Raw genomic sequence first — 27321 nt, 5'->3', positions numbered from 1 at the left:
CAGAGTACAGAGATCTTCAACATTAGAATATTAAAACAGAATACTATAGAAAAAGGTATCATCAACAAACAAACCAAAAAAAGCTCTTGATAAAGATTTTAATGGTTGAAAAAAGTCAGGCAAATGTTCCAGAAAGTAGAATTAGAAGGCATATACGTGGACAATAGAAAAGAAAAAGTGTGGTGGCTCACACCTGTAATTCCAGCACTTTGGGAGGCTGAGGCAGGCAGATCACTTGAGGTCAGGAGTTTGAGACCAGCCTCGCCAACATGGTGAAACCATGTTTCTACTAAAAATACAAAAATTAGCCAGGTGTGGTGGTAGGCACCTGTAATCCCAGCTCTTCAGGAGGCTGAGGCAGAAGAATCGCTTGAACCTGGGAGGCGGAGGTTGCAGTGAACCGAGATCGCACCACTGCACTCAAACCTGAACAACAGAGTGAGACTCCATCTCAAAAAAAAAAAAAAAGAAAAAGTAAGAAATTTAGAGAAGCCTAGGAGGACCAATATCTGACTAATGTGATTTGTGGAGAAAACAGTGAGGAGGAAAAGTATCAAAGTAATATTAATATTACATAAGATTTCCCTAGAACTTGCTGTTGCCAATTAAAAGAGCCCAAGTATCCAGGATGTATCAAAAAAGACCTACATTATGATACATTGCTGTAAAATTTCAGAACATTAGAGATAAAGAAAAGATCCTGTACACTTTCAGGGAAAAAAAAAAGTGGAGAAGAAAACAGGAGGTAACATAAGAAGATTTAGAAATTAAATGGCATTGAATAAATTCTCCAAATGATTTCCAGTTTAGAATCCCGTTCCCATCTATCAGTCAAGAAGAATGAAGGCTAGAATAAAAACATTTTCATGAACATATGAGATCCAAAAATATATGCCCTATACATCCTTTATCAGAAACCTACTGGAGTTGTGCTACATCAAAACAAGGAGTGTATCAAGAAATAGCCACAGGATCAAGAAAACTGGGGATCAAACACCGGAGAGAAGGGAAGATCTGCAAGACAACAGTTAAAGAAAATCTCAAGATGACAGATATTCAGCATGCCTGGAAAAGACCCAGTTCAGATCACAGAAGAACACAGGACTCCAAGGAATATGCCTCCAAAAAAATAAGTGAAACAACTTTCACTCATTCATTTTTTGCTTAAGGAAAATGATTGATGGCATGCTTACAGCTATATTACCAAGTCCAAAGCTTCATCATGAGCTTAGTTAATTCTCTCAAACTGCAATTTAGTACTTGACAGTGGTTCCAATAACTTTTCCCCTTTTTTGGATTTTCCATACTTTTGTTTAAAGAAAGCACAACTCAGTGTTGCAGCAGTCATATCATAAACCCTACAAGGGTAACGGTCAAATCTGTCTTGTTCATTGCCTTATCATCAGAAACTAGCAGAGTCCCTTACATTTAGAAGGTGCTTAACAAATACTGATAAATTTTAAAATTCTGCTAAGCTCATCCTCTCCAGTTTTACCCTCTTTTCTCCTTTCCTTGGGTGTTCTTACCTCTTATTTTACTTTCTTTTTCAGTAACCATGCTTTGGACCTACTAATAGCCCTAACAGGCACTGATTTAATTCCATTGGTAACACTTAGAATAAAATTATTTGCTACTTTCTTCAAAATAATTAACATTTTAATTGAGAAAAATATTCCTTCTTACAAACAGAATAATGTGGCCTTAGAAACATTGAAGGGATTCCCCTAAACCATGGGCAGCTGTCAAGATCCTCCCCAATCCTTGTGAGAGAAAGAGAGTTCTACTGATTTCTTCATAAGGCTTCACATTCTCCATGTACTTCTCCAGTATTGGTTTCCAGATATTTTAAGTTACAAAGAAAAGGAAGGATGGAACGGAAGCTGGAGTACAACCTATTTTACATATCTCAAAATCATATCTGACCTCTTTGGAGATTATGCCAATGCTGCCACTATGTGTAACTTCCAATGGAGAGAATGTAAACACAACATTAAGTAAGGAGCAGTGTTTTAAAAAGTGAAAATTAACAAGCTATGATTATAACCATGTAAAGATATTTATGGAGCATGCAGAAGGGCAAAGAAATTAGCGTAGTATAAATAAAGTTTTCTTTTTATGTGTCTGATATATTTAATTTCTTATAAAAACTAAAAATAAATAAATTTTAGATCACCTTAGCAAGAAAATCTAATTAGAATATCAAGAAGAAATTATATCTACATATGAAAAATATATCCACATTTTGATGTGAATGATGATGTGTGTCATCATGACGTGTATGTCAAAATACCCCAAATTAAAAGAAAATAAACAACCAAAAAAAGTGTTTGTTTCCCAGGTTCCAATCTTTAACTTGAAAACAGAAGGGGAGATGAAATACTTGAAAAGACTTTAGAAACACTGGAAGTGGGAAGGAACTCAAAAGTCAAGTACTACCTTAAAAGCAAATGCACAGATCTATATTAATTTTAATAAAAATAAGAGCATACCATGCATTCACTGGTTTGGGGGCTTTTGAAGGAGTGGATAAAACTGTTTCCATGCTATTCGTTCCTGAATTGTTTTCCTTGGTAGTCAATGCAATCATTTTTCGTTGCTTCTGAGAAAGTTTAACTCCATGAGAAACTGTTTTGCTAGAAATTAAACCAATTAGTTTCAGTGGTTTCTTCCGACAAAGTTTAATTCCATGAGAAATCATTTTGCTAGAAATTATATCAATTAACATTAATTTCTGCTTAATAAAGGTTACTGGTAATAATAATGTTTTCTATTTATTTGATGTTATTTTACCATTATTGGATCAAAATGCTCACAAGTTTCAACAATGAAAATATCAGTTTATACTAACAATGATCAAGTAATAGCTACATATGAGCCCTCCAACATATCACAAATTTCAAGAAGAACTTGCATCACAAGCCTTAACTCTTTGGCTTTTGTAGCCAATAGTCCACAATGATCATTTCAGAGTCAAGTTTCTGGGATGTAATACTGTATTCTACAAGAGCTGGATTAACAACTCAAGTCTATCTTTAGCACATTTTTAAGAAATAATATTATGGAGGCTAAATTGCCCAGAAAAGGATGTATAATTAACTATAACATCAAATGCAGAAAAATAATAGGTAAGATACAATAAGTCTGTCCAATTCTTAGGGCAGAAATACAACATGAAATGATCTTTTATGTTTTCAACCAACCCTAAATGTGACTTTGGTGTAGCTCCACATTTTTGTCTACTTTCTTCTATTTCCATGATGGTTCTGAGATCCACAACAGGAGGGCTGACAGGACTAAAAGACACAAAAGGTTACTTTGTGAAGCATCCATTTACCTAAAGCCCAACCCTCAACTTCACTGAAATCATAAGTGATATGTGAGATTAATAATCAAAGTATAATTTAGATTTATCAGCTGTGAGCCAGCTTCATAAAGGATATTTTGAATAAAAGCTACTTTTATATACACATATATAAATATTAACTAATATATATCCAAAATGTTAAGTGATACAGCACATATACAAATAACAACTAATATGTATCCAAAGTCATAATGTTGTGATATAACTGAAATTCCTATATTTAAAAAAACATTTTTGTAAAAAAGCGAAGCAATAGAAAGATTCTTAACTAAATTAAGCAGAAAAACTCACCAAAGTTCTAATTAAATTCTTACCTTTAGGTTGAATGAAGCTTGAAAATTACATTCTTTCCTTTCTATTTTTAACAAACAAAACTCATTCTACTGTTTAATATTAACAAAAACAAACATTTAATAGAAAAACGTGGGGATACTAAACAATATTGGAGACCCACCAGAGGAAGTTACACCATAGTAAGGACAAAATTCTATGATCTTTAGAAATAGATGATTTCTGGCCAGGTGTGGTGGCTCATGCCTGTAATCCCAGTACTTTAGGAGGCCGAGGCGGGTGGATCACCTGACGTCAGGAGTTCGAGACCAGCCTGGCCTACATGGTGGAACCCCGTCACTACTAAAAACATAAACATTAGTCGGGGTGGTGGCAGGCGCCTGTAATCCCAGCTACTCGGGAGGCTGAGGCAGGAGAACCGCTTGAACCTGGGAAGCAGAGGTTGCAGTGAGCTGAGATCATACCACTGCACTACAGCCTGGGCAATGAGGGTGAAACTCCGTCTCAAAAAAAAAAAAAAAAAGAAATAGATGATTTTTGACCTAAATGAAATCTACACTACAGATAAAAATAAGTCAGCCAGGCACGGTGGCTCACGCCTGAAATCCCAGCACTTTGGGAGGCCGAGGTGGGTGGATCACGAGATCAGGAATTCAAGACCAGTCTGGCCAACATGGTGAACCCTCATCTCTACTAAAAATACAAAAATTGGCTGAGCGTGGCAGCAAGCGCCTGTAGTCCCAGCTACTCGGGAGGTTGAGGCAGGAGAATCGTTTGAACCCAGGAGGCAGAGGTTGCAGTGAGCCGAGATCATGCCACCGCACTCCAGCCTGGGCAACAGAGCAAGACTGTCTCAAAAAAAAAAAAAAAAAGTCATATTATTTCATATTAAAGGGAACCTGTTTCCTGTACTTTTTTTCTTTCATCAAAAACAAATTCTACTTATTATTTACACTAGGCAATACTACAAAACAAATGTAGAAATGTTTGTGTATATGTCAATATTGAGAATGTTTATTGCCTATTGCTAAGCATTTTGTCGATGAGCATAGTACTGAAATAGCCTAATCTATCTTGTGGACCAGGCTATTTTTAAAACATGTTTAACAAAATATCCTAGCATTAGCAATCAGAAGATGTTTCCAGATGTTCCCACATATTAAATATGCACCCATTTGTGTACTTAGGCAAAAAAAAAAAAAAAAAAAAATTGAAACTAATTTCTGAACTAAAGTTTAAACCATGAAGCACATAAAACAGAACATCATAATCTTTGTTCCAACTCTGCAAAATATAGCCTATTTCAAAATAATCAAATAGTCCAGATGATAATATAATCCATAAGTCAATTAACAGTTTTAGACTTTATCAACCATTGTAGGCATATAAACATGAAGCACAAACTCAATTAACATTTTGAAAGAATACTACATTCTAATTACATCTGCTCCTTCATTTGACTTTTCTTTTTTTTGAGATGGAGTCTTGCTCTGTTGCCCAGGTTGAAGTGCAGTAGCGCAATCTGGGCTCACTGTAACCTCTGCCTCCCAGGTTCAAACGATTCTCCCACCTCAGCCTCCCAAGTAGCTCGGATTACAAGTGCATATCACCACGCCTGGCTAATTTTTTGTATTTTAGTAGAGATGGGGTTTCACCATGTTGCCCAGGCTGATGTCGAACTCCTGAGCTCAGGTAATCCACCCACCTCGGCCTCCCAAAGTGCTAGGATTACAGGCATGAGCCACCATGCCCAGCTTTCATTTGACTTTTCTAAATAAGCGAAAAATATATATATATAATATAGGCAAGTTAAAAGGATAGTATAACATTAAATTAATATCCTCTGAAAATTAACTGAATAGTTACACGTTTTGTGAAATTTTAAATACCCCTTCACATGCTCTAAGAGATAAAGTCTATGATTGACAAAATGGTCTTCCTGTGTAGCATTTTTAACCAATACATATTATCTAAGAAATAACTGCTGATACTAAGTTTCTCTCTATATATGTAAAACATAGTATTTGCTACTATTCACTGATGATAATACAAAGGCAACTAAATTTTGCCTGGGGTTGGTCGGGGGCGGGGGAAGCCTATTATAGCTGGTTAGCAATTTGTAGGCATTTAGGCAATTTTCTGTGCATTAGAAATTTATATTAGTATTTCTTAAATGTTCATCATTAAAAAATTAAATTGCATTAAAAATGAATGACATTTCTCAAACTAACAGTTACAGAATAAAATAAAAATCCTACCTGAAAGAACCAGCAACCCAACTGGCAGAGCTGGTAGTATCAATTCTGTTACCGGGAATGGGCTGTGGAGCAGATATTTTAAGTATTGGTGACTTTTCCCATGGTTTAAAATCTTCCCTAGAATACACAGGAGATGTACCATTAACATACGGTTTGACTTTCGCCTGGGGAGAGGAAAAAAAAATTAAAAAAAGTTAACAGGCACCTAGAACAGTAACTAACACATAGCTGGTACTTAATAAATATTAGTTACATTATAATGAAGAATAAAATCTTATGACAATAAGCCATCTAGTATTTTCAAATCATGTTCTTCTACAGTTTTGTGCCTTAGCCAACTCTCAAATCACATTATTGACTATAACTGAATTATTATGAGCTTTGAGAATAATTTTTAGGGAAACTAGTTTGCATATTAAATCTCTACACAAATAGTTAACATGTAATATATAAAAGTTGTACAAATAAGACATGAAGCAGTAATTTTAAAATTAATATCCATGGCTTGAGTATGAAACAAAATGAAAGTTTTGTATAAATGTCATATAATTCACTGTGATGTAAAGTACTGTGAATAAAATTAAAGTCAAATAATACTGACACCTTGAAAGGAACCCTAAAACTATTGCTATTGTAATACGTCAAGGAAGTTATTAAAATGGTAGGTCTACTTCCAGGATAGATTCTTCTGTTATTGTAAATCACTCACAATATACCCTGAGCCTTCCTTTAAACCTCAACTGTCTTACAGACCAACCTTAGTGTGAATATAAATTGCCCCCAAACTTCTATCCTATATTTAAAAAAAAAATCAATCCTGGCAGGGTGCGGTTGCTTACATCTGTAATGCCAGGACTCTAGGAGGCTGAAGTGGGTGGATGGCTTGAGTTCAGGAGTTCGAGACCAGCCTGAGCAACATGGCAAAACCCCATCTCTACTAAAAATACAAAAAAATTAGCTGGATGTGATGGTGCATGCCTATAATCCCAGCTACTCTGGTGGCTCAGGTGGGAGAATCACGTAAGCCTGGGAAATCAAAGCTGCAGTGAGCTGATACTATACCACTGCACTCCAGCCTGGGCAACCAGAGTGAGAGACCCTGTCTCAAAAAAAAAAAAAAATCAAATCAATCCTTGAGGCCTAAAAGACTCTAAGAAGAAAGGGTAAACTTCTGTTGTCTCATAAATTCCTAGAAGTTCCGATACGTTTTGTGGATGTGTAGGGGTTATGGAAAAGTGACTCTATCTCTATTTGGTTACACATTTTTCTCTAATAGGTTAATAACTATGGAATCAAATGTTAAGGAGTGTCTAAGAAATGCCCTCCCCAGAGTTGATCAGGCTAGGAATCCTGCAGCTTAATGTGCTAGATTAGGAGAAGAACTCAATCATTTCCAAATTGTTTTGCTCCAGTTAATACCCTGGAGGAAAGAGACTGCAAACTTTGAAAGTAGGCTTATTTTCGAAATCATTTGCCTTGACAATTTTTAACTGATGTTAAATGACATTTCACAAGACAAATTTCAATAATTTAGCTATAAATATATTTTTTCAATATGTGTATAGTGTTATAATATTTTACATCAACATTATATTTTAGTTGCACAAAGATTAGAAATAACACCATAAAGAGCTCAAAACTGCCATTAAAATCTCTAAAACTAGAAATGTGCAAATTTAAGAAAACTAACACTATATTTGTGATTCTTATACACCAACCTGGAAACTGTTTTAAAATTAGGGCAAAAATAAGGAAATATTAAAGATAAACTATCTATAAATCTAAAATCTGAAGGTAAGGAGGTAGTACTTCAAAAAACAAACCTCAATCTTATCTGAATGAAATCCTGTTGTGAAATCAGGGGACTGTAAATCTCTAGGACTACCCACTCCAGCATAGCTTCCTTCAGAGTCTGATGTCAATAGCTCTGGAAGAGATTCCACAGAATTGGTCTTACCATACTTTAATAATCCTAAAACATGAAATTAAAAAAAGTTAAACACATATGCATTAAACATATATGCATTACATTCCATGAACCAGAGGGCTAAAAGCTTTCATTTATCCAGATTTAATAACATTCAAATTGTATTTATGGTATAAAAATCAAAATAATTCAAGTTAACTGGAGAAAGAAATCAGTTTAAGTGAAAAACTGAAATGGAAGAGATTCTAAAACAATAATTTTATTCATTACAATCACACACCCATTGTGTAATGAACCTGAGGAAGACAGTTCTTTGGGATCTGCTCTAAAAAGTAATTGAAAATATTTTTGTCCACATAAGAGACAAAGGAGAAAGGGAAAATAATTAAAATCCAGACCTCTTTTCCCTTTCTCATCTGTCTCTTGGTATAGTGGTCTCTGCACCCAAGCAAGGGGGTAGCTTCATTCTATGTGGGAGGAATCCTGTGGCCTTTTTGCCTCTCACTTAGCCAGCTGACCGACCCCATAGCAGAGGCTCCCGCAGAAGACGACTGTGGCCTGTCTGAAGTGTGTTTTTCCCTGAAATCTCTGGCTATTGAGAGCTCGCTTGAAGCAAGAGGGTTGTTGTGAAATGTATATATCATTTCTTCTCTTAGGCAAGCTAAATGCCTGGCCTCATGCTACACCTGGTATCCAGGTTCAAACTTTTGCTTAGATTCACATGTTCATTTCCACACATTTCAAATTTATTAGAATCTAAATGAAGTACCAAAATAAGCTATAAAATAAAGATGTTATCTAACTTGTAACTAAAAGCTGTATAATTGATTTAAAAATAAAACCTACCATCTCTTATACATTGTTCTCTTTAAAGTAAATCACCTTAACAAGCTAAATGTTTCTTTTATTGTTATCACTACAATTTGGAAAGAACATTTAAACATTTTTTTTGCCACACAATCTTTTTGAATTTTTTTTTTTTTTTTTGAGACAGAGTCTCACTCTATTGCCCAGGCTGGAGTGCGGTGGCGTGATCTCAGCTCACTGCAACCTCCGCCTCCAGGTTCAAGTGATTCTCCAGCCTCCCAAGTAGCTAGGATTACAGGCATGCACCACCACGCCCGGCTAATTTTTTTTGTATTTTTACTAGAGACGGGGTTTCACCATATTGGCCAGGCTGGTCTGGAACTCTTGACTTTGTGGTCCACCCGCCTTGGCCTCCCAAAGTGCTGGGATTACAGGCAGGAGCCACCGCATCTTGCCTCTTTTTGAATATTTTTAAGGCTGGCAAATTTTCATTGAAGAGAATACATCTAGGCCGGGCGCGGTGGCTCACGCTTGTAATCCCAGCACTTTGGGAGGCCGAGGCGGGCGGATCACGAGGTCAGGAGATCGAGACCACGGTGAAACTCCGTCTCTACTAAAAATACAAAAAAATTAGCCGGGCGGGGTGGCGGGCGCCTGTAGTCCCAGCTACTCGGAGAGGCTGAGGCAGGAGAATGGCGTGAACCCGGGAGGCGGAGCTTGCAGTGAGCCGAGATTGCGCCACTGCACTCCAGCCTGGGCGACAGAGCGAGACTCCGTCTCAAAAAAAAAAAAAAAAAAAAGAGAATACATCTAATATTAGAACACTCTCAAAAGTCAGTTAGAAATAAATCCAGAAAAAAAGAAGACAATTAATGTGGCCAACAATTACTTCTGGTCAAAAACAGTTTTGCCAAATGTCGTTTGTCTAACTTTAAGATCGACACAGATGTTAAGCTTTTACGCAACTGTCTTTGATGAAATTGGCCTCATACTCAAATTTTCTTCCTTAACAGGTCTTTTTGGCCTCCAATTAAATCTGAGCTTTTAGTTATCTTTTACTACAGATATCTTGGCCACAGAAAGAACAGTACACCAGGAAAATATGGATGGACCTGGAATCCAGAGAACAAATTTTATATCTTTTGGTCACTACTTCAAATCACTTATGTTTTCTGAGCTTGTTTCCTTAGGTTTAAAGTAAGGGACATAAATTATTTCATTACTAATGTCTCTTCTAGCTCTGAAATTCTAAGATTCTAACACATATGGTAACAATAACATTATTTAAAACAAACCAAATATCTGCTTTTCCATAAGTCATTTAGGTGACTGGAAAGTCATTACTTTCAAGAGTGTCTATCCATTATTCATCCTTCCATCAATCTACCCCTGCCTCCTTCTAAACACTAACAGTAATTCATACAACACAGAGAACACAAAATCACAGAATTTTACATTTAGAAAAGTCCTAAGATAATAGCTTTCCCATTTACTAGGTCTCCTGATTCCTATTTTCATTGCTTCATAAATAAATTTTAGGCATATTATCTATCTTTTTTTTTATCTTTATGTTATCTAAAACTATTCTTAATATTATTCCTTTGAGCTTTAGTGAACATATCAAGCACCTAATTTGAAGCATCTCAGTAAACATTAAAAAAAAAATCCTTCTTATTTGCCCTGCCTAACAAGCTTTTTTTTCGAAAGGGACACCAAACAATGTACTCTTCTATTTTTCAAAGTTGTTTGTATACAGCTGATTGACTCTGAAGTACTGTTAGTAGAAACTGTACTAGGTTATGTCTTAGTGCTATAGACAAGAGTAACCTACCATTTCTGAAAGCCATACTGTAGTCTCATTATTTTATAGTCACACTTCATGTTTTATCTAAAGAAACTACTAAAACGTATATAGCTTAATCTAGATCAGATGAATCTAGAATGTGAGACAGTCTATAACACAATTGGACTGACGTTTTGGAAAACAGAAAACAAAAACAAAAAAGTACAGCAGTACTACACTAGTTAGAAGAGACTAAAGAGAACTAATAAGCAAAGATAATATGAACCTTGATAGAATACTAGTTTTTTTGTTAATGTTAAAGAAAAAAGACTATAAAAACATTTGTCAACTATTAGGAAAATGTGGATATGAAGTATAATACTAGTTAACACTAATTAATGTCAATTATCTCAGGTATGATAATGGTATTGTGGTTGTGAAGAAGAGTATTCCCATCTTAAAAGATTCATATTCAAGTATTTAGGGGAAAAGTATCATGTCTACAACTTATTCCAAGTGGAACAATTTTTTTAAGTCTCTGTATTGTGTGTGTGTGTGTTTGTGTGTGTAACACATGGAGGAAAGAGGAGACAGTAAGCAACAGAGTCTGCAAGAAAATGCAAATGTGATGAGAAGTTAACAATAAATCTGAATAAAATGTACATAGGTGTTCATGGTATTTTTCTTTCATCTTTTCAGGAAGTTAAATATTCTCAAAATAAAAAACTGGGGAAAAATATTTTAGAAAAACTACATAACCTGACCTTTACTTTCAAACAGGCTCACATAATGCCTAAATACATTTTATATTCTACTACCAGATTACAACCCCCTCATTCATATGAATGGCATCTTACTTGGAGTAGTGACATATTTAAATTGAATCAACATGATAATAGTTACCTCTGTCATGTTTTGCCAACCTCTAAACCCCTATGCCACTGGAAAGAGCGGTCTTTCTAAAAACAAGTCTCATCCAGTCACATCCTGTTTTAAATCATCAACAGCCACCCATAGCCTTTAGAATAAAACACAAATTCCTTAGTTTGGCATATAAGAGCCTCCAAAATCTGACCCTATCCAACCTATCTCCTATACTGAACTATATGCACAAGAAATGTGCAACTCTTTCTCTTGCTACTAAGCTTGGGAACACATTGCCCCCTTTGCTTAATATATCTATCTGCCTCCTTTTCTTAGATAACTTCATTCGTCAAGACTTAGCTCAGCATTGCTTTCCTCTAAGAGGACTTCCCTGATCTCAGATTAGTTTGAGTACCTCTTTTGTGCTCCCAGAGCAAACTTCAATTGGAGTATTTATAAAACTATCACTTTTGGTACCTCCATAAGGACTGTTTATTTCAGTAGCCCCAGCAGATGACGTATGTGAATAGAGACATAGAAGATTAGAACTGGAAATACATGCTCACTTTCCACGAACCTGTAGATGATGGACTCTGAATAATATCTGAAAGGTTATAACCTCCAGAACTATCTGAACGTTTACGTGGCTTCTTTCTAGCTTTTGTTTTTGCCTTCTTGAACATAGTTTCCCTAGGAAAAAGCAAACATAATTTCAGCAGAGTTTAGGGAGGTAACTAAGATAAATGCACTTATTCAACCCAACATGTTTAACCTGAAGGCTACTTTTTTAAATATTTATACTTTCAATTTGTTAGACCTACAGATATTAATTATGTATTTACTTTGTATTATACCAAGGTTAAGAATGAACATAAATACCTATTTCTTATGTCAGAATTTCTCAATTTCATCTTCCAATACCAATACAAAAGTGTCATATGTCCAAGATGAGAGTGAAGGGACACAGTGGAGAAAAGAAGGAAGAAAAGGAGGAAAAGAAAACAGAGCTTACGAATGATTTTGTTCCATATTTATTTCTTCTTTCAAGAAGATATCTCCATCTTCTACTTCCAAATAGCTAATATCTGGTCCATCCTGATATGGTGTAATGACTCTTCTATCCATTGCTGGAATCTGCAGAATTGAAGATACCACTTTTCAAATACAAAATCTGTGAAGATTTTTTTTCTTTCTTTTTTTTTTTTTTTTTTTTTTTGTGCACACGGGGCTTTTGCCATGTTGGCCAGGTTGCAGGTTGGTTTGGAACACCTGGCCCCAAGCAAACCTCCCATCTTGGCCTCCCAAAATGCTGGGATTACAGGCATAAGCCACCACACCCAGCCTAAAGATGTTTTTTAAATTATGTAAGATATTCCATTTTTAATATGTGGTGACATTAACTAGAACAGCCTTGAATGCTCAATAACTTCCTAAATTTACAAGAGGGGGTTGAATTTCGATTCAATTCCATAAACCTGCCAAAAAAAGAAACTTAAGAAAAAGCTCCACTTTATTATTAAACATAGATTTATTCATTTCTTAGGGATCATATGAATTCATGTTTTTGCACTGTCCTGACCTTTGGTAAATAACAAAAGACTCACTCTGAAGCTTTCAGTAACTTTCATTTATAAAGAAATTAATAAATATTAACTTTATTACTAAGTATCTTGAATTTTGATTATCATATGTATCTGTGAGATCTGTAAAGGAATCCTATATCATCAGTTTTAAAAGATCCTAATGTACTAGAAGTCATTAGGAAACTATTCCATTGATAAGTCTAATCTAATATACTGCTTAAGCTGGTAATATTATAGCCACGAAAATCTTAAAATATAAACCTTACCATTTTCCGGTAAAACTCAGAAAGATCCTTCAAAATACCATCACTTAAAACATCAAGAGACCTAAAATACAGGATACAAAATTCTATCTTAAGATTCAAGTGACTTGGTAACTGTCAAGATGTTCACATATGTAGATATTTCATATTGCCAGATAAGTAACAAAGTTATTTTTTAAGCATTATATATAGCAGTTGCTACAAATTCGTTTTGGAAATAGATGTGGTTGTATATTACATATTTCAAATAAACAGCAAAGCAAACATATTACACAAATATCTTCAATAAAACTCAAGCAACTCTTTTTTTTTTTCTTTTTTTGAGACAGAGTCTCACTCTGTCACCCAGGCTGGAGTGCAGTGGTGCAATCTCAGCTCACTGCAACTGCTGCCTCCTGGGTTCAAGTGATTCTCCTGCCTCACACCCTCCCAAGTGGCTGAGACTACCACGCACGCACCATCATGCCCGGCTAATTTTTGTATTTTTATTAGAGATAGGGTTGCACCATCTTGGCCAGGCCGGTCTTGAAATCCTGACCTCAGGTGATCCACCTGCCTCAGCCTCCCAAAGTGCTGGGATTACAAGCATAAGCCACCACACCCGGCCTCAAGCAACTATTATAAATAAATGTACAAAGAATCTTCTCTACTTCATAAGAGTTTCATAAAAATTAACTAAATGAATCTATGTAATGCTTTTAGAACACCGTCTAGCACATAGTTAATAGTCATTACTACTGAAGTAAAATATAAAAATAAACTAAACAATGAAGCTTTAAAATAAAAACTGACACCAGGAACTCTAATCTCAAATTTCTGTGTTCTCATATTCTCACCAATGACTTACAGGAAGTAAAATATTTTGACCTTATATTTTTTAAAAGGTATACATTTATTTCATTTTAAAAAGATCACTGTTAAAAACATTCAAAAGTTTTCAAAAGCTCTCTAATTCTAAAATGTATATAACTTCTAAATCATCAGCATTTATCAAATTCTTTCCATCCAGGTAAACATCATTATTCATATTTAAATCACTAATAATATCTGCTATTATATATATCTCCTTTTGCAACAATCATACAACATATGCACCTAACCTACCTTGCTTCAAGTAAAGCTGCCATATTCAATCCTATAAACTGTAAACAAGACAGTTTCAACTGTTTTGCACTATACATTGCTGCAAATTCCAGTAGCATAGCAGCATTCTTCAAGGTAACTACAAAGAAAGAAAAGATTTGTAAAATTGGATAAAAAGCACATTACCACAGCAAAATAAAATACATTTATGTCTAAAGCTGTAAGATTTGAACATTTGGAATAAAGAAAAAAAAATTTCTTGCTGAAACTAAGTTAATACTGGGGCAAATATGTAACTCTTCCATCCCAATACGCCAAAGTAATTTCAAAAGATTGGCTATGAGGAAAAATAAGCTCACACACAAGCATATTCTAAGCAAAACTAAATACAGAAGGGGCACAGTGCCACCCAAAAGCAAACACATAAGAACTGACAATCTTCCACCTAACATTTTCTGAATATTTTTAAAAAGCTTTCATTAATGAACAACTTTCCTTTTCATTTACATAGCAGTTATTCCATCTTCCATAAAACTAAAAAAGATATAAAACTAAGAAAAACTGATGAAATAATTCTATAAAATATATTGAGTTATCTATCAGAATTCATGTGGGTGTATATATATATACATGTAAGTATATAAATATATACATATTTCGAAAATATGTCCATCACAATCTTACCATAATATTCTTCATACCAGTGAAAAATCTGATATACTGTGCAAAAGATTCTGGATTTAGTTACAATCGTAGTAACATTATATATAAAGTACCCATTTTCCTAGAGACTCTCCCAGAATATTCTACCTACATAACAGGTAACTTTCAGCTTCCTGTTCCCTCCACTATTTTTCTTAATTATCAGTACCAGCCAATAGGCAAACACAGTTGTTTTCTACATCTGGCTTCTTGCATTTCTTTTTCTTTCTCACCTGTAATTCTATCAAAAGTTGCAACTGCAGTCAATAATGGTCTCTGTCTCACTCCTGACTAACCTACATTTTCAACTAATGATGAACAGAGAAATGGAAGAAATGATGAAATTAGATCATATAAAAACTTCTTTAGAGTTGTTCATATGGGAACAAGTATCCACATATTCCTAATAATCAGCGACCAAACGAAGTGGTAGCCTCCTTTTCCTAGGTTCTAGGAATATCAAGGAATTAATAAAGGCAACTGTGCAGCCAGAGCCATGAAACAACACTGAGGAAGACCAGCAAAGGCAAATGTACAAGTGTAAAATATCACTTATATGTATGTCTTATACCTGTTGTATGCTGTGTCCTTTATTTTAGAATATTTTTCTTTCCTTGCTTAAAAGAAGATCAGAGCTGTTGTTCTCTATTTAATAACCAAGGAGTACACAGTCTACAGTGCTCAAGAAAAGTGAGAACTAAAATGCCAAAGCCAAGACAAACTCCTAGCAAGTATGAACTAGAAAAAATGGACAGGAATTCCCTTCACACTTCCTGAAGTAGCAATGAAGCAGAACAGATATAAGATTAGAAAGTCAAAAAGGCTGTCAGGTGGAAGCTAAGGAAAGTTAACCTTTATTCTAGAGTAAGCAACTATAAATACGTAAACAGGGGGAAGACGTAACTACTTCCTACAGGAAGCTTAAAGAAACAGAAGTAGACAGGAGAAAGAGCATTTAAAACACTACTGTGACACTACACAGAAGGAACAGATAACAGTGACCTCAACTGCATAGTGACAGTGAGAACCCAAAGGTAGATGAAATGTGACCAACATAGTTAAAAGGAGTAAGTTTTGACAGCTGAATGAATTTGAGTGTCAGGGCCAAAATAACAAAGAAAAACTCATTTTGGATTTCAAAGTAGAGTGTTCAGGAGGACAGCCATGAAATTAACTAAGATAATGAAGACAGCAAGAAAGAAGAGTTCGAGAAAAAAAGAGATGTGCTTTGTTCAGATATATAATGGGAAAGTTAAATTTTTAAAATCGCTGCAAATAGCAGAAAATGGGTAGCTAAAAACACCTGAAGCCAAGATCAGGGCAAGAGTACAAAAATTTCACTTTTAAACTCTCACCCTTGAAATTGGCAAATAAATTTGACACCATCTTTATTCTTCAAGGTTTTATGACATTTCAGTAAAAATATTACATTTCAATTCTAAGTCGTATATATTTTCACATATTTCTAAAATAAGAATTCACTTACAAATGATGGCATGTAATAATTTACATATTTTGGCAGGTTTTCATGGTACCAAAAAAATGGTCTATTTTACCATAAATGGAATAATAAAGTCAATAAAGTACAGTAATCCTTGATGAACCTGAAAACATACTAATACTCAAATTCAAAATTACTCACGTTTTTCAGTTAATGCTACTTCACAAATCTCTTTCAACCGGGTTATGAGAAGTTGATCAGCCACCACAAGAACACTACAAATAAAATCTACATTTTGAGATTCTAAAAAAAGAAAGAAAACAAGCATCACTCTTTCTTTGTATACATTATACCTAGAAAAAAAAATTTGAAGTAATTAGTACACTAGAAAAGAGATTTAAGATTATTTTCTAAATGTTGAAAGGGCAACCATAATAAAAAGTAAATACACCAAAATATATTCCTATTTTTTAGGTAGAAAGCTGACAAAATTATATCAAAATGTCTTGATCTCACACTAGGACCATAAAATGGCCAACTTAAATTGATCATTTCAGTCTAGAAGGCAACTAGAATACCTGACTTGTTTATAATCTCCCATGTTGTTAGAAAAACACTTCTCAAACTAATACAAAGAGGGAAAAGTCAAATCTCAGCATCACACTTAATATATATAGGGTGGGGAAATAATGCTCTTATGTTTTCTTATTTAAAACAAAATTTGTCATCTAAGAATGCTTTTTTGTAACTATTGGACTTCCTTAATTTAAAACAACTTTCTTGGGCCAGGTGTGGTGGCTCACGCCTGTAATCCCAGCACTATGAGAGGTAGAGGCAGACGGACCACTTAAGACCAGGAGTTTGAGACCAGCCTGGCCAACATGGTGAACATATCTCTACTAAAAATACAAACATTAGCAGGGGATGGTGGCACATGCCTGTAGTCCCAGTTACTGGGGAGGCTGGGGCACAAGAATTGCTTGAACACGGGAGGCAGAGGTTGCAATGAGACGAGATCACGCCACTGCACTCCAGCCTGGGCAACAGAGTGAGACTCCATCTCAAAAAAATAAAAAATAAAACAAGTTATTTGGTCCTAAGTACTACTAATGGCTTTTTGCCCCTAAGTCACTGCCAAAATAACAACATAAATTGAAAGAAAAAAATAACAACAACAGAAGAAGAGAAGAAAGGGAAAAAAGGATTAAGAAGAAAAAAATCTGACATAGAAAACAGCTTTAAAATACGAGACAAAGATGAAGCCACTAGGAATGACAGACTAAGAGCGTCTAATCCTCTCCTCTAAAAAAAAAAAAAAAACAGACACCTGTGGAAAACTGTCATAATCAACTTTTCCAGAATTCTGGAAATCAGCCAAAAGCTTATAATAATCTAGGAAGTGTTTACTTAAGAAAAGCAGTTGAATCTTGTTAAGAACAGTGGGATTCAGGACACCGCAGCCTTTCCTGTTCAGATCTTCCTCTCCCCTCCTCCGCAGCAGTACTGAAAACCAACAGCTCCATAATCATAGGGAATCACATTGACAGCCTAGTAGCCACAGAAGGAGACAGAACACTTGGAAAGCAATAGTATCCTTATTTGACCTGTCTGCTAGTTCCCTGAAAATCCCACTAGAATGCTTATCTTTATTTGACCTGACTCAAGGCTTGCCCAGTGACAACAGCCTTTTATCTGGGGGCAAACAATTAGCAATAAGTAAAGTAAAGATACTGAATTAGTGATCAAAAAACTTCCTACAAAGAAGAGTCCAGGACCAGATGGCTTAATTGGTTAATCTGACTGAATATTTAAAGATGAATAATACAACTGATGAATTAATACAAGATAAATTAATACAATTCTCCACACTCTTCAAAAAGTAGAAGATGAAGAACACTTCCCAACTCAGACAAGGAGGCCAATATTATGCTGATTCTAAAAACAGACAGGGACATCACAGGAAAACTAAACCAATATCCCTTACAATTAAAGATGCGAAAATCCTCAAAAAACGATAAGAAACTAAATCCAGTAACACATAAAAAGGAATTATACAACATGACCTAGCAGAATAAATCCAAAATGAAAGGATGATTCAACATATGAAAAATCAATCAATATAATACACAAAAATAAAGTATAATAAACACATGGCCATCTTAAGAAACAGAAAAACATTTGACAAAAATCCCACACCCTTTCATGATAAAAACACTCAATAAACCTCAATAAACCAGGAATAGAAATAATCTTCCTCAACCTGATAAATGGCAACTACAAAAAACCCACAAGTAACATCCTAATTAATGGTAAAAAGGCTGAATGCTTTTTCCTAACATCAGAAACAAGACAAGGATGACCACTGTTGCCACTTCTATTCAACAGAGTACTAGAGATTCATCTAATCCGGGCAATTAAGCAAGAAAAATAAATAAAGCACACCCAAATTGGAAAGGCATAAGTAAAACCATCCCTATTTGCAGATGACATGATCTTGCATATAGAAAATCCTAAGGAATCCACTAAAAAAAACTACTAGAATTAGTGAACAAGTTCAGCAAGGTTGCAGGACATAAGATCAATATACGGAAATCAATTGTAATTCTAAACACCAGCAAAGGACAATCCAAAAACAAAATTTAAAAATTTCCATTTAAAATAGCACTAAAAATTCTTAATAATTTTTAACTAAGAAAGAGCAAGGCTTGTACACTGAAAACTACAAAAATCACTGAAAGAAATTAAAGACTTAAATATATAGACTTAAATAAATGGAAAGACAACCGGTGTTAATGGATTATAAGACTTAAATATTAAAATGACAATAATCCCCAAGCTGATCTACAAATTAAATGTGATTCGTATTAAAATCCAAGCTGCTTTTATTGCAGAAATTGGGAAACTAATCCTAAAATTCACAAGAAAATGCAAGAAACCCAAAATAGCCAATACAATCTTGAAATAGCAGAACATAGTAGGAAAACTCACATTTCCCAATTTCACAACTTACAACAGAGCAATGGTAATCAAGACAGTGCTGTACTGGCATAAAGAGAGTTTAGTGAAATAGAACTGAAGAGTACAGAAATAAAACTTAAAATTTATTGTCAGTTGATTTTTGACAAAGGTGCTAAAACAATTCAATGGGAAAACAAATGTCTTTTCAACAAATGGTACTCGAAAAATAGGACGTGCAGATGTAAAAGAATAAACTTGGACCCACACCTCACAACAAATACAAAAAATAACTTAATGAGAATGGTGGTTACTAGAGGTCAGCGGATTAGGGTAATGGGGAGATATTGGTCAAAGAGTACAAAATTACAGTTACAAGATGAATGAATAAGATCTAGAGACCTTATATACAGCATGGCGACTACACTGATAATAATGTACTGCATACTTGAGATTTGCTGAAAGACTAGATCTCAAGTACTCTCACCACAAAAAAAAAAAGGTAATTATGTGAGGTGATGGATATGTTAATTAGCTTGATTGTGGTAATTATCTCTCTGTATAGATATATAAATATAGATATTATATATATCTCTCAAAGCATCATGTTATACACTATGACTACATATAATTTTTACTTGTTAATTACACCTTAATAAGACTGGGGGGGGGATTAACTCAAAAGGGATGAAAGACCTACATGTGAGAGACAGAACTATAAAACTCTTAGAAGAAAACATATAGGGTAATCATCATGACCTTGGATTTGACAATAAATTCCCAGATATGACACCAAAAACACAAGTAACAAGTCAACACAGACAATTTGGACATCATCAAATGCCTGTAATCCCAGCACTTTGGGAGGCTGAGGCAGGAAGATTACTTGAGCCCAGGAGTTCTGACCAGCCTGGGCAATACAGGGAGGCTCTGTCTCTAAAACGTTTTTACAAATTAACCAGGCATGGTGGTGCGCAGCTGTAGTCCCAGTTACTCGGGAGGCTGAGGTGGGAAGGATCACTTGAGCTCAGGAGGCCGAGGCTGCAGTGAGCCATGACCATGCCACTGCACTCCAGCTTGGCCAGCGGAGCAAGACCCTGTCTCAAAAATAAAATAAAAGTTTTTTGTGTTTTAAAGGACACTTCATCAAGGAAATGAAAACTCAGGGAAGGAGAGAAAATATTTGCAAATCGCATATCCCATAAGGGACTAATATCCAGAATATATAAAGAACTCTTGCAACATCATAAAAAAACAAATAATTGAGAAAAAATGTGTCCAATGGATTTGAGTATGTATTCAAAGAAGATATACAAATGACCAAAAAGCATATGAAAAGATGGTCAACATCATTAGTCATTAGTGAAATACAAATCAAAACCACAATGTTGCATAACTTCACACCCATTAGGATGGCTATAATAAAAAAGGTTGATATTAATAAGTGCTTGCAAGGATGTGGAGAAATTGGAACCCTCACACTGTTAGTGGTAAAGTTAAATGGTACAGCTAGCCACTGTGCAGTTTGGCAGTTCCTAAAAAATTAAACAGATGACCCAGCATTTCCACTTCTAGGTATACGCCCAAGAGAAATGAAAACATAGGCCCACGCAAAAACTTAGGCATGAACGTTCACAGCAACATGATTCGTAATAGACAAGAGGTAAAAACAACCCCAACATCCATCAACTGACGAATAAATGTGTTATATCCACATAATAAATATTATTTGGCAATAAAAAAGAATGAAGTGTTGGTACCTGATACAACACGGATAAATTTTTAAAACATCGTACTTAAGTAAAATAAGTTAAATACAAAAGGTCACATGTTGTTTGATTGTATTTATATGAAATGTCCAGAAGAGGCAAATCCATAGAGACAGAAAACATAATAGGGGTTTTCCAGGGACTGGGGATGAGAGAGAGTGGGAAGTGTCTGCTAATGGGTACAAGGTATCTTTCTGGGGTGATGAAAATGTTCTAGAATTATACAGTGATGATAGGTGCACAAATTCATAAACATACTAAAAACTACTTATTGTATGCTTTAAAAGTATAAGTTTTATCATGCAAATAATTTCTCGATTTTTAAAAAGAATGAAAGTAGAGAAAAACATACCATGTCTCAGTTATCTTACTCTCACGTATACAGATCTTCAGAAATCTTGTCCTCAGTTAAACTCTATCTCCTTACAAGACTACCCAGATTTCCTAGGCAGACTCAGAGGCTAGCTTCTTAAAAATGCATCTGCTTTTTAGAGAATTATTCTGTTGGATTATATTTGTTTTCTTACACATTTGTCTTCTCCACTAGATTGAGTTTCTTGAATATAGAAAAAGGTCTATTCACTTTTTTTATCCCCAATATATAGCTGGGGTTAAAAAAACTAACAGAATATGACAGAACATCCAGTACCATTCTAATGACTAAACATACCTTGTAACTAAAAGTTACTGTTTTGCCTAACAAAGTATATAAATGACCTCTCTTCATAAATTTTGGTACAATTTTTAATCTGTTTCTTTCAAGATGTGTAACCACGAAGCGGAAAAACAGGTAAGAAAGAACTTATTTAAGTATTTGTCAAAACTATCCCTGTTGTCAATTCATTCATCTCCATCATAGAAGTAGCTGGAAATTGAACTGCTGAATCTAATTTCAACCATTACCTACAATTCTTTTTTTTTTTTTTTTTTTTAATGAAACGCTTCACAAATTTGCATGTCATCCTTGTACAGGGGCCATGTAATCTCTGTATCATTCCAGTTTTAGTATACTTGCTGCCAAAGCAAGCACTAATTCTCAAAGAGTTCATTTTCACATAGGTAATGAAAACCTTCCTTTTCTGCTCCTTTACTATTAGCAATCATCCCTATTGCTGATTCTAAATTAAGCCTTTATTGGCCAGGCATATTGGCTCATGCTATAATCCTAGCACTTTGGAAGGCCGAGGTGGAATAATCCCTTGAGCCTAGGAGTTTGAGACCAGCCTGGGCAACATAATAAGACCCCGGTCTCCATAAATAATAAAAAATAAATTAAATATTTTAAAAATAAAATAAATTAAGCCTTTATTGATGGTTTTTTCTATGAGAAATTAAGATTCATGTTGATTTTACCATTATTCCATTATATCTGAAGTATCTACAATGTCCTAACTCTTATTAATACCTTTTATCACCACAGCTTCATCAGTATAGAGGTAGTCCAAAATAACTTTTAATATATCAGAATGTATTGGCATTTCCAGAGCTGCACAACTGGAAGCCTAAATAAAATAAGACAAAATAAAGTAAAATAATTCATTCTAAACAATAAAATATTACATTCTAATTTGGGTTATTGGTACAAAACACTCTGAACAGGAAATCACATCAAATGCAAAACATAAAATTTACAAAACACATGGCTAAAATAATATTAAATTTAATTTTAAAACATAACATGAAAAAGGAACAAAAAAATTCAGAAAACAAGAAACACAATGGTGTTCCTAATACATTTCTAAATAATAACGGGGAAATTTTTATTTAAGTAGCTTTTTGGCAATAATTTTAAATTCTAAGTGTTGCTATTTTCCAGCAGCCTCAAGCATAAATAAAGTTTAATATAAATGAAAAACTGAGCTAAAATATCGAGTTCTGATTTTGAATTTCTTTACTACATACTTTCCACAAAATATAAAGAAACATAGTTACCAACCTAGGCACTTTTTACTTAAATCTTACCTCAATCCATGAGCTACTCAGCATACTATGAAAATATTCTAAAAGAAAAAAAAGTTCAATGCAATAAGAATAGTGAAACAATACTACAGCAAATAAATGAGCAGCTTTAAAAAGTGCACCTACCAAGTCTAGCACAAAGAACACATTTATGACAAGGAAATTCCGTTCCATCCACTGATTTCATGGTCACGTCACACAGAAATGAACTGCAAGAAAATGTTTAATTGAAGCAAGAGCAATTTCTTTACATATTTAACAAAAAAGATTATAGGATTTGGCTTAACTTTCAATTTTCTCTTAAAGGTGGCAGAGAATAAATAACTTGCAGGAATACATACAATAAAATACTTATCTTCTTCCACCACAGGGAAGATAAGGGCCTTAGAGTAAAGACAATATTTGAAAAGAGGGCCGAATACAAATATTCAAAAAGTATTTTTCTGATTTTCCTTTTTTTTTTATTTCAGACAAACTGTTAATAGTAAGTGATATCATATTTAAGTTTCTGTAATTCACTTATTTGTAGTAGCTAATCTGGGCCAAGCACAGTTGAAACAACTCCACCGTCTATCCTTCTCCAGAACCTTTTCACTTACAGAGGAAGTATGAATAGCTAAAAACAAAACTTTTTTTTCTTTGAGACAGGGTCTCGTTCTGCCACCCAGGCTGGAGTGCAATGGTGCAATCTTGGCTCACTGCAACCTCCGCCTCCCGAGTACAAGTGATTCTCCTGCCTCAGCCTCCCAAGTAGCTGGGATCACAGGCACCTGCCACTATGCCCAGCTAATTTTTGTATTTTCTTCGTAGAGACAGGATTTCACCATGTTAATCAGGCTGGTCTCAAACTCGACCCCAGGTGATCCACCCGCCTCGGCCCCCCAGAGTGCTGAGATTACACGCGTAAGCCACCACACCAGGCCCTAAAAACAAAACTTTTTAATAATATATTTAGAATAGTATATTTATTATTAAAAATTTTTTATACTAAAGGAAATAATCGTAACAATGATGAAGAGGTATAATTAATTGGTTTGGGGGCTAATAACATTTCCTAATTATAACAAGGCACAAAATTCAGGCAAGAAAAAATAAAAATTAAAAGTTCCACTCTCTATTAGAAAGCCATCGGAAAGAAAAAACTCCTTTGATGTCTTCAGCAGTTAATATCTTATCAATTTACTTCAACAGCTCCCCAACATTTCCAGAAATGCAGAATACTAGAAAAGGTAAGAGGGTATCTACCTATACATTTTGCTTCATATGTGGGTAAGCAGAGATCTATTTCCACACTTCAGTGCCAAAATCTAGAGATGAAATGTTAATCTTCCTTTTCTTACTTACCATTTTTTCTGACTTAGCTTCAGTTTATTACCAGTGTTCTTGGCAATAACATTAATTTTTTCATTTTCAAATCTGACTCCATCTAACCTATCAAGGATAGATAAAAATTAACAATTGATATTCCCCTACAAAAATAAACATACAACAAAAAATCCAACAAATTAGCTTACATTTAAATATAATACTGTATCCTAGAAAAGTATCTCAACAAACTCCTACTCTGAGATAAAGAAATATCATACTTTTTCTTCCATTTTAGTTAGAATTCAAAACAGATTAAATGTTACTGACAAAAGACAAAGCCATAGCGTAAAGTTTTTCCTTTTTTTTTTTTTTTTTGAGACAAAGTCTCGCTCTATCACCCAGGCTAGAGTGTGGTGGCATGATCTTAGTTCACTGCAAACTCCACCTCGCAGGTTCACGTGAATCTCCTGCCTCAGCCTCCCCAGTAACTGGGACTACAGGCATTCACCACCATGCCCGGCTAATTTTTGTAATTTTTTGTAGAGACAGGGTTTCGCCATGTTGGCCAGGTTGGTCTCAAACTCCTGACCTCAGGTGATCTGCCCACCTCGGCCTCCCAAAGTGCTGGGATTACAGGCGTGAGCCACCGCGCCTGGCCCCTTCATTATTTTTAAACAGATACACACCCCTCCTCTGTTCCCACCCTACAACCAAGGTTTAACTGCCACAAGCAACATAAATACCTTAAAAAAAGAAAGAATTTCAAATACTCTGATTCATAATATGATACTATGGTGTTAGGCAATTTACATATGACAAAACCATACCAACAATATGAGGTAAATATTATCTTTCCCATTTCTTATATTGAGAAACTGAGGTAAAAGAAAGAAAATTGTCCCAGCCAGGAATAGTAAAGCTAAGAGACATGTATGTCTTTCTAACTTGAAGGTCCTTTCCAGCATACCACACTGCCTGCCACTCCAGATCCCTGTTACATACACAAACCAGAGTTCAAACCCACCAACAGCTTTCCCATCCATTAATGTAATCCAAGAAGTCCCAGAGATAGCTCTGCCCACAAATGGAGGAAAGACATATCCATGTACCTCCCCAAAAAAAGGATGGGTAGGGAGAAAGTGAGAGAGAGGAAGAGGAGGGGAAGGAGAAAGAGAAGGGGATGGAACAAGTGGGAGGAGACTTGGGGAGGGGAAAGAAAAGCAAAGCAAGGCAAAAAGGGTGGGAATTTTTTTTTTTTTTTTTTTTTTTTTTTTTTGAGATGGAGTCTCGCTCTGTCGCCCAGGCTGGAATGCAGTGGCGCAATCTTGGCTCACTGCAAGCTCCGCCTCCCGGGTTCACACCATTCTCCTGCCTCAGCCTCCTGAGCAGCTGGGACTACAGGCACCCGCCACCGCGCCCGGCTAATTTTTTGTATTTTTAGTAGAGATGGGGTTTCACCATAAGGGTTGGAAATTTTTTAAAGGAGGACTGAATGAGGTACAGGAACAGATACAAAGGAGAAATCATACCTACTACTCAAATTACTGAAGCCAAATTTCTTTGCAACAGTTTGCAACATTCTTACAGGATCATCTTCCCTAATATTTTCTCCTTTTTTACAAGATTTAGGTTTGCTCTTCTGCCTCTCACTAACTGTTTGAGCTTGATTACTTTTGTAAACTTCAAATGCAGACTTCTGGTTATCATCTTCATGGAAATTCACTTTATTCAAATGAGAATTCAGAGTTCCCTGATATTCTTCTGGGTTTTTGTTTAAGTGTATTCTTGGTTTGAAGCCATGAGTTAAAAAGTCACATGTATCTGTGTATATAAATTGTAAAAGGTATTCAAACATGTCAGGATGAACCTTCTCTACCACAAAGAGATGGCACCCTGCAGAATCTTCATCTTTCCGGTAAATATCTGTAAATTCTAAAGTATTACCATCTGAAAGAAACAATTTCCGAAAAAAATCAGAACGCACTGCCAAAATATATTTATGTGCAGGGAAGAGTCTATTGCCAACTTGAAATGTCACATCATGAATGCTGTCCATTTCATCTGTTTCCCTCAACAGTTTGCCAAACTCTTCAAAAAAGGATGATGAGGACACAGCTGGAATTTCATAAAGGCTAGAAAGAAGACAAAAACAAATTATGCTTCAAAAAAATGAAGGAAATCCTTTTTTATACCTAGCCAATTTTCCTTTAAAATGCAATTTTTTAAACAGTATTTAGAAAATTTTAAATTTGGCATTTCCTAAAATACAGGAATATTGCACAAAGTCCTGGATGCTGTATCATCCTTTAATTTTTTTCTATTCCTTTTTATATTTATATTCTATTCTTCTCTCAAATTAAAATGTTAAGAACTAAGTTGTCCGTATCCCTGGTTCTTACAGTACTGTGGGAATGCAATTACACCTTCCCAACCAACATTTCACCCTTCTCAGTAGGAAGACCAACCCTCCTGTGGTTTGCTTTGGACTGACGAGTTTCTCAGGAGATGAGACTTTCAATGTTAAAACTGGGGCAGGCCTGGGCAAACCAGGATGAATGATGAACCTACTTGCAGAATTTCCTCCCACTTCAACAGTACCCTTGATGTTTATCTTAATCTGATACCTCTCTGCTGTGACTTAGGAGATTTGCATTGGGATTTACAGATGGCGCCACAACACTTATTTTGCCAATTCTCATCATATTCAAGGGTCAGAAATCTTTGCAAACTGCCTAAGAAATATTTATAATACACTTTTCAGAATCTGAGAACCTAGGGTACATCATAAAGTATGAAAGACAAATAAGGCAGGGCGCAGTGGCTCATGCCTGTAATCCTAGCACTTTGGGAGGCTGAGGCTGGTGGATCACCTGAGGTCAGGTGGTCAAGACCAGCCTGGCCAACAGGGCAAAACCCCATCTCTACTAAAAATACAAAAGTTAGCTGGGTGTGGTAGCAGGCACC

General features: G+C 35.2%; 1 protein-coding gene and 1 pseudogene across 4 annotated transcripts in view; both read right to left on the bottom strand.

The window, feature by feature from the left end:
• IBTK (inhibitor of Bruton tyrosine kinase) overlaps nt 1-27321 on the bottom strand; it is a 78959-nt gene that overhangs the window by 18198 nt on the left and 33440 nt on the right. The window contains exons 12-25 of one of the 4 annotated variants that reach the window (XM_055274164.2): nt 25887-26489; nt 24394-24480; nt 23176-23258; nt 23053-23090; nt 22496-22592; nt 16568-16669; nt 14245-14362; nt 13144-13204; nt 12307-12428; nt 11872-11984; nt 7737-7885; nt 5914-6077; nt 3201-3293; nt 2490-2633 (exon numbers count right to left, since the gene is read on the bottom strand). In XM_055274164.2, the coding sequence (XP_055130139.1) occupies nt 2490-2633; nt 3201-3293; nt 5914-6077; nt 7737-7885; nt 11872-11984; nt 12307-12428; nt 13144-13204; nt 14245-14362; nt 16568-16669; nt 22496-22592; nt 23053-23090; nt 23176-23258; nt 24394-24480; nt 25887-26489 (1974 nt within the window). The remainder of the gene's footprint in view (nt 1-2489; nt 2634-3200; nt 3294-5913; nt 6078-7736; nt 7886-11871; nt 11985-12306; nt 12429-13143; nt 13205-14244; nt 14363-16567; nt 16670-22495; nt 22593-23052; nt 23091-23175; nt 23259-24393; nt 24481-25886; nt 26490-27321) is intronic. The other 3 variants (XM_055274165.2, XM_063637839.1, XM_063637840.1) reach the window with 3 other exon arrangements.
• LOC129481403 (uncharacterized) lies at nt 22018-22116 on the bottom strand (annotated as a pseudogene).

The sequence above is a fragment of the Symphalangus syndactylus genome, chromosome 4, assembly GCF_028878055.3.
Source record: "Symphalangus syndactylus isolate Jambi chromosome 4, NHGRI_mSymSyn1-v2.1_pri, whole genome shotgun sequence".
Taxonomy (NCBI): domain Eukaryota; kingdom Metazoa; phylum Chordata; class Mammalia; order Primates; family Hylobatidae; genus Symphalangus; species Symphalangus syndactylus.
Note: the sequence above shows the minus strand (reverse complement) of the source record. Positions and strands in the feature narration are given on the sequence as shown.